The sequence below is a fragment of the Prunus avium genome, chromosome 1 (genome assembly GCF_965620075.1).
Source record: "Prunus avium chromosome 1, drPruAviu1.hap1.1, whole genome shotgun sequence".
NCBI classification, from domain to species: domain Eukaryota; kingdom Viridiplantae; phylum Streptophyta; class Magnoliopsida; order Rosales; family Rosaceae; genus Prunus; species Prunus avium.
This window is the reverse complement of record NC_142284.1, coordinates 56,609,917-56,616,457: the sequence shown is the minus strand read 5'-3', so window position 1 is coordinate 56,616,457 and position 6,541 is coordinate 56,609,917. Positions and strand designations below refer to the sequence as shown.

Here is a 6,541-nt window from a genome sequence, read left to right as displayed (position 1 = left end):
TCATTGACCTTTAGGTCCCGTTTGAATCACGGTAAGGATTGGTGAGAAATTTTCCACCTTTATAGACGATTTTTTTATTTATCTATATATATAAAGCAAAATGCAGAGAATTGTGAAACATTCAAAATACCAGAAAATGCCCTTGGTTAATGCAAACATTAAGAATTGAAATTATTAATTAAATGAGGATAATATGGTAAATTCACACCTTTTCATATTTAAAAAAATATATAATTAAAAGAAAAATCAGATAATGGCCTATTTTTATGAACACAACTACCCATTATCTTTTTTAATTCTAAATAAAATTTTTTTTTTTTTTTAAAGCACGTACAGAGATGCTATTTTATATAATGTTCCAGTAATCATTTCATGTGAGTTCTACGTACATTATTAATGGCCGTGAATTCCCTATCCCGCTTGGTAGCTCAGCTCATTGACCTTTTCACCACTTTAAAACTCCCAGGTACGTACTCTTTGAAATTGATTAGCATCCCATTTTCCTGGTTTGTGTTTGATTTGGGAGAGACGGGGAGAAAGGATGAGTTCAATTGCCTTGACCTCAGAGAAGCCACATGCAGTCTTCGTGCCCTTCCCATCTCAAGGTCACATAAACCCTCTCATGCAATTAGCGAAACTCCTCCACTACAAAGGCTTCCACATAACCTTTGTGAACACAGAGTACAACCACAAACGCCTCCTTAAATCTCGAGGTCCCGACGCTCTTAACGGCCTCCCCACGTTTCGATTCGAGACCATACCCGACGGCCTCCCTCCAACCGATGTCAATGCCACCCAAGACATACCATCCTTATGCGATTCCACTAGCAAACACTCCTTGCCTCACTTCAGAGACCTTCTCTCCAAGCTCAATTCTTCGCCCAATTCGCCACGTGTCACTTGCGTAATCACTGATGGTGTTATGAGTTTCACCCTTGATGCAGCTCAGGAACTTGGTGTTCCCGCAGTTTTTTTCTGGACACCTAGTGCTTGTGGTTTCATGGGCTACGTTCAGTTTCATCAACTCATCGAAAAAGGTCTCACTCCTTTTAAAGGTATTAATCAATCAATCAATTGTCTGATTAAGAGTAAACTGCCGTTTTTCCCTCTGAACAAAACATAACAGACTTTGTTAATTTGATTTGCAGATGCCAGTTATTTTACAAACGGGCATTTAAATACTGAGCTAGATTGGGTACCAGGCATGAGGAACATCCGTTTGAAGGACTTCCCAACCTTCATGAGAACCACAGAGCCAGATGACATCATGCTGAATTTTCTGGTGGGTGAAACAGAGAGAACTAAGAAAGCTTCCGCCGTCATTCTGAACACATTTCATGACTTGGAACATGAAGTCATAGACGCACTTTCAACTTTGCTTCCACCTGTTTACTCCATTGGACCCCTAAACCTACAACTCAAACATATCCCAGCAGATAACGAGTTGAAGTCGATTGTTTCAAACCTATGGATAGAGGAGCCAGAGTGTCTTCAATGGCTCGACGCCAAAGAACCCAACTCTGTGGTTTATGTCAACTTTGGAAGCATTGCAGTCACTACAAATGAGCAACTGATTGAGTTTGCTTGGGGACTTGCAAATAGCAAAAAAAACTTTCTATGGGTGATTAGGCCAGACCTTGTTAGGGGAGAATCAGCTGTGGTTCCGGCAGAGTTTTTGGAAGAGACGAAAGACAGGTCTCTATTGGCACATTGGTGCCCTCAAGAACAAGTCCTGTGCCACCCAGCGGTAGGAGGGTTCTTGACGCACAGTGGGTGGAACTCTACACTGGAAAGTTTGTGCGGTGGGGTGCCTCTGATCTGTTGGTCCTTCTGTGGAGAGCAGCCAACCAATTGTAGGTACAGCTGCAGAGAATGGGGCGTAGGGTTGGAGGTAGGGGATGATGTGAAAAGAAATTATGTGGAGGAGCTGGTGAGAAAGTTGATGGAGGGAGAGGAGGGCAAAAAGATGAGGAAGAAAGCCTTGGAATGGAAGAAGTTGGCAGAGGAGGCTACTACTGGTCCAAATGGATCATCCTTTTTGGATTTGGAACAAATGGTTAACAAGGTGCTTATCTTCCAGAAATTAGAATGTATTAATTTTGTCACATGAACTTGTCCTTGGTACCACTTTCAAAACTCTATTTCCAGGAAAAATTCTTGGGTGATGTAGCTGAAGAATTTGTCTTTTTTTTTTTTGTAATTTGCTCATCTTTTTTGTTTGACCAAAATACTATTATTGAGTATGTTTTTTTGGGTGGTGTGCAATGTTTCTTAGTATCACTCATTTCAACACAATGAAACTCGAGTTTCGCCCAGTGTTGTAGTGTTATTATGTCATCGATTTCGTCAATCTTGTCCTTGGTGTGAGAATCAAGGGCGGAACCACACCGGCTACAATGGACTGTAGCCTAATGTGGTTTTTTAAGAAAAAAAATATAAAACTTATATATTTAACTTATTTTCAATATTAACCTAATCGCATACATATTACCTTATTTCCATTTTCAACAATTAAGTAAATGTCTTTGTCATTTTACTTTTATTTATTTTTATATTACTTCATTTACTTAAGTTTACAATGTAAATAAGGAAGTACCCCCCATTTGGATTCAAATAAAAATACTAGAAAATCAAATTCCAACCAAATCAAATTATGAAAAATCGATTTTAGTGCAAAATACTATTTAGGCTAAAAATGATGGCTCATTAAGTCAATATATACTTCATACTAAAATCCCATAAAATCAAGTTTTCTTATTTGATGTGTGAGGAATAAAAGCCGCCAAAAATTATCTTGAGAAAACCCATTTTTCGTACTTAGTCAATATTTTTACATAAAACAATTTTTCATGTATGATATGAATGAATGAAGGAACCTAAGGTCAATCTAGCTAAAAAGCCTTAGATGTTCAATCCACTATGGTGTTAAACCCTAATTGATTTATGTTAAAACTTATTGAAAATTAGTCTATGGAGCTATGAAGTAGCATGGTTTATATGATTTAATATTTACTTTTATTTCTAGAAAGACTATAGAAATTGTAAGTACCAAAAAAAATAATCATTAAATTTTAAGCTAATAACTTTAGCTAGCCCACCCGTTGAAAAATTCATGGTTCCGCCCTTGGTGAGAATAGATCTGAAGTTGGTTTTCTCATTGAAGACATCAGGTCTTTCTTTTCCTTTTTATCATGATTGTAAGTTCTGTTTTGGTGTTTCGTCAGGCAATATTGCGGCCCATAGATTAGCTCGATTGTCAGTCTTTAAACTGAACACCCTGTTTGATAACAGAATTGGTGAAAATAAGGACGAAATTGACACACAAATGGAATTAAGCTGACAAAAGTTGTTGCTGATAAATAGTTGTTACTTATACATTAAAAATAGGTACACAATAATTTATAGAAAATAGGTACGTTGTATAATTGAAATTTATGTAAATTTTTTATAAATTAAAAATAGGTACATTATTTAGAAGAAAAAAAGATACATTATTTAGACAAAAAAATAGGTACATTATTTAGAGAAAAAATAGGTTCATTTAAAAAAAATGTTTTAAATAAAAACAATAATTAGATTATCAAATTATTTTTCAACATAATTAGAATGTACACTATTATTCATAAAACTATAATAAAATAGATTGCTATAATTCATAAAAGGAAAACAACATAATTTTTTTATTAAATAAACCAAAATATTAATTACCTATAGATTACTAATACGTTAATGTTGAATTTAATATTTAATTTCAAATAAATTTCTAAATTAATTCCTACATCCATTACAACCATTTGGAGATCTTTCCAAATTCAACATGTGTCATTAGTTACACCCCCCCATAACACATTAACTTAAAAATAGGGGTAGTTTTGGAATCCGAAAAATACAATAAATCAGATTTTAAGTTATATTAGGTAACTTGCTTAGTTGAATCCTAGTCATCGGATATTATTTGAAAAAATTGGGTATTTTAAATAGAAAAATAAAGAAAAGGGTTGTTGTAGGTGATTTAAAATGAATTTTATGGGTTTAAGCTCAATTTACTAAATTTAATTTTAATGTATGGCCCATGAAGAAATTATGAAAGTTGCCAGCCAGCATTTCTCTTCTGATTATGGCTGAACCTTGTGTGCGTTTTGGAGTCTACACACATTTCACACATTTCACACTTGCCCATGCAACAATGTGTCCAATCTAACACACTAATCAGGCAATCTTTGTGCGAGCATGTGTTCTGGACACCGTGGCCTTGGACTCATTTGGAATTTCGGTCTCTGAGATTATAATAATCATAACACGAGGAATGGTTGGCACTTAATTTATCTTAAAAAAACAGATAGAGGATCCGAAAAATGCATCAACGGTCAAGAAGCACTTGCACCGCACAGTGAAGCCCTTGACCCTTCACCACTATAAAACTGCAAGTTCTTACACTTCTCTAAGCATCCCATCATCTCCATTTCCCTTTAGCTCTTTTGTGTAGGATATCATACAGAGAAAATGAGTCCAGTTGCCTCCAAAGAGAGGCCACATGCAGTTTTTGTACCCTTCCCAGCCCAGGGTCACATAAACCCTATGCTGCAATTAGCCAAGCTCCTCAACTACAAAGGCTTCCACATAACCTTTGTGAACACAGAGTTCAACCACAAGCGCATGCTTGAATCCCAAGGTTCCCATGCTCTCGACGGCCTCCCTTCGTTTCGATTCGAAACCATTCCCGACGGCCTCCCTCTGGCTGATGCCGATGCCAGGCGGAACTTGCCTTTGGTGTGCGATTCCACTAGTAAAACCTGCTTGGCACCCTTCGAGGCGCTTTTGACCAAGCTCAACTCTTCACCCGATTCCCCTTCTGTGACTTGTATTGTTGCTGATGGTGTCACCAGCTTCACCCTTGATGCAGCAGAGCATTTCGGGATCCCAGAAGTGCTTTTCTGGACAACTAGTGCTTGTGGCTTGATGGGCTACGTTCAGTATTACCGTCTCATTGAGAAGGGCCTCACTCCTCTTAAAGGTACTATCAATTAATCATTCAGGAAAAAAAAAAAAAAACAGAAGTTCATTTTTTTTTTTTCTTTTTTTTTTTCACTTAAGTGTTAGCTAACTAGTTCCATTGATTTCTTAATTTGATCTGCAGATGCCAAGGATTTTGCAAATGGGTATTTGGATACAGAGATTGATTGGATCCCAGGCATGAAGGATATCAGATTGAAGGACATGCCTAGCTTTATTAGAACCACAGACCCAAACGACATCATGCTGCATTATATGGTGTCTGAAACAGAGCGATCCAAAAAAGCTTCTGCTATTATTTTGAACACATTTGATGCCTTGGAGCAAGAAGTTGTGGATGCCCTTTCCACTTTGCTACCTCCTATTTACTCCATTGGACCCCTTCAGCTACCATACAGCGAGATTCCATCAGAATACAATGATTTGAAGGCGATCGGATCGAACCTGTGGGCAGAGAATACGGAGTGCCTTAACTGGCTGGACACCAAAGAGCCCAACTCTGTGGTTTATGTCAACTTTGGAAGCACCACAGTCATGACAAATGAGCAGCTGGTTGAGTTTTCTTGGGGACTTGCAAATAGCAAGAAACCATTTTTGTGGATCATCAGGCCTGGCCTCGTTGCTGGAGAAACCGCTGTGGTGCCGCCTGAGTTTTTGGAGGAGACCAAAGAGAGGGGTATGTTGGCAAGTTGGTGCCCTCAAGAACAGGTTCTGCTCCACTCGGCCATTGGAGGGTTCTTGACTCACAGTGGCTGGAACTCTACCCTCGAGGCCTTGTGTGGCGGAGTGCCTCTCATCTGCTGGCCTTTCTTTGCAGAGCAGCAAACAAATGTTAGGTACAGCTGCACACAGTGGGGCATAGGCATTGAGATAGACGGGGAAGTTAAAAGAGATTACATTGACGGTCTTGTGAGGACATTGATGGATGGAGAAGAGGGCAAAAAGATGAGGAAGAAAGCCCTTGAATGGAAGAAGTTGGCAGAGGAGGCCACTGCCCCAAAAGGGTCGTCTTACTTGGCTCTGGAAAATGTGGTTAGCAAAGTGCTTCTTTCCCCAAGAGATTAGAATTGATTCGATTCCATCTTGTTCTTTTTGGCCTTTCGGTTTTTTAATCTGTATTTCGATCATCCAGTTCCTGACAAAAAATAAAATATGTACCGTTTGCCGAGGCTTTTGAGAAATTCAATTGCCTATTAATCTAAATAAAGGGTACTATTTATGTTTTTAATTTGCAGTTTCACACATGAAATGAAACCCTAGCCCCTCTTTCTCTCTCTCTTTGTGAGTCCTAAAGGAAAATTCCATAGAGGGGGAGGAGGAAGAAGCGTCACTATCCCTCCTCCCCCTCCTCTCTTCACATTTTTTTCTTTTAGGTTAGTGAATAAGTTCATTGGGGCATTTTGAATAAAAAAAACCTCTTGTGGTGGTTTCTTCTAAGCCATGGTTAGAGCATCCACAGTGGGGGGTGTAAATTCGGGGATGTAGCCGTGGGTCCCAGCCTTTTATGTTGACTTTTCTTCATTTTTCT

At 38.4% G+C, this 6,541-nt stretch overlaps 2 protein-coding genes across 2 annotated transcripts; both read left to right on the top strand.

The window, feature by feature from the left end:
* The first annotated feature begins 413 nt into the window (after positions 1-413).
* Positions 414-2,336, top strand: LOC110759563 ((R)-mandelonitrile beta-glucosyltransferase-like). The gene is made up of 2 exons (XM_088252871.1): positions 414-1,055; positions 1,149-2,336. Exons 1-2 carry the CDS (start codon positions 542-544, stop codon positions 2,108-2,110), a joined length of 1,476 nt encoding a protein of 491 aa, XP_088108997.1. The 5' UTR covers positions 414-541; the 3' UTR covers positions 2,111-2,336.
* A 2,062-nt stretch (positions 2,337-4,398) lies between these two features.
* On the top strand, positions 4,399-6,241 carry LOC148298063 ((R)-mandelonitrile beta-glucosyltransferase). Its single transcript, XM_088247121.1, has 2 exons — positions 4,399-5,014; positions 5,138-6,241. The coding sequence occupies exons 1-2, from the start codon at positions 4,504-4,506 to the stop codon at positions 6,076-6,078; spliced, it is 1,452 nt and encodes a 483-aa protein (XP_088103247.1). The 5' UTR covers positions 4,399-4,503; the 3' UTR covers positions 6,079-6,241.
* The last annotated feature ends 300 nt before the right edge of the window (positions 6,242-6,541 follow it).

Excerpts from the sequence above, each read along its gene's own strand:
- LOC110759563 (XM_088252871.1), top strand. The coding sequence starts at position 542 with ATGAGTTCAATTGCCTTGACCTCAGAGAAGCCACATGCAGTCTTCGTG. Across the intron at positions 1,056-1,148 it reads AGGTCTCACTCCTTTTAAAG|ATGCCAGTTATTTTACAAAC; the intron begins GTATTAATCAAT and ends TTTGATTTGCAG.
- LOC148298063 (XM_088247121.1), top strand. The coding sequence starts at position 4,504 with ATGAGTCCAGTTGCCTCCAAAGAGAGGCCACATGCAGTTTTTGTACCC. Across the intron at positions 5,015-5,137 it reads GGGCCTCACTCCTCTTAAAG|ATGCCAAGGATTTTGCAAAT; the intron begins GTACTATCAATT and ends TTTGATCTGCAG.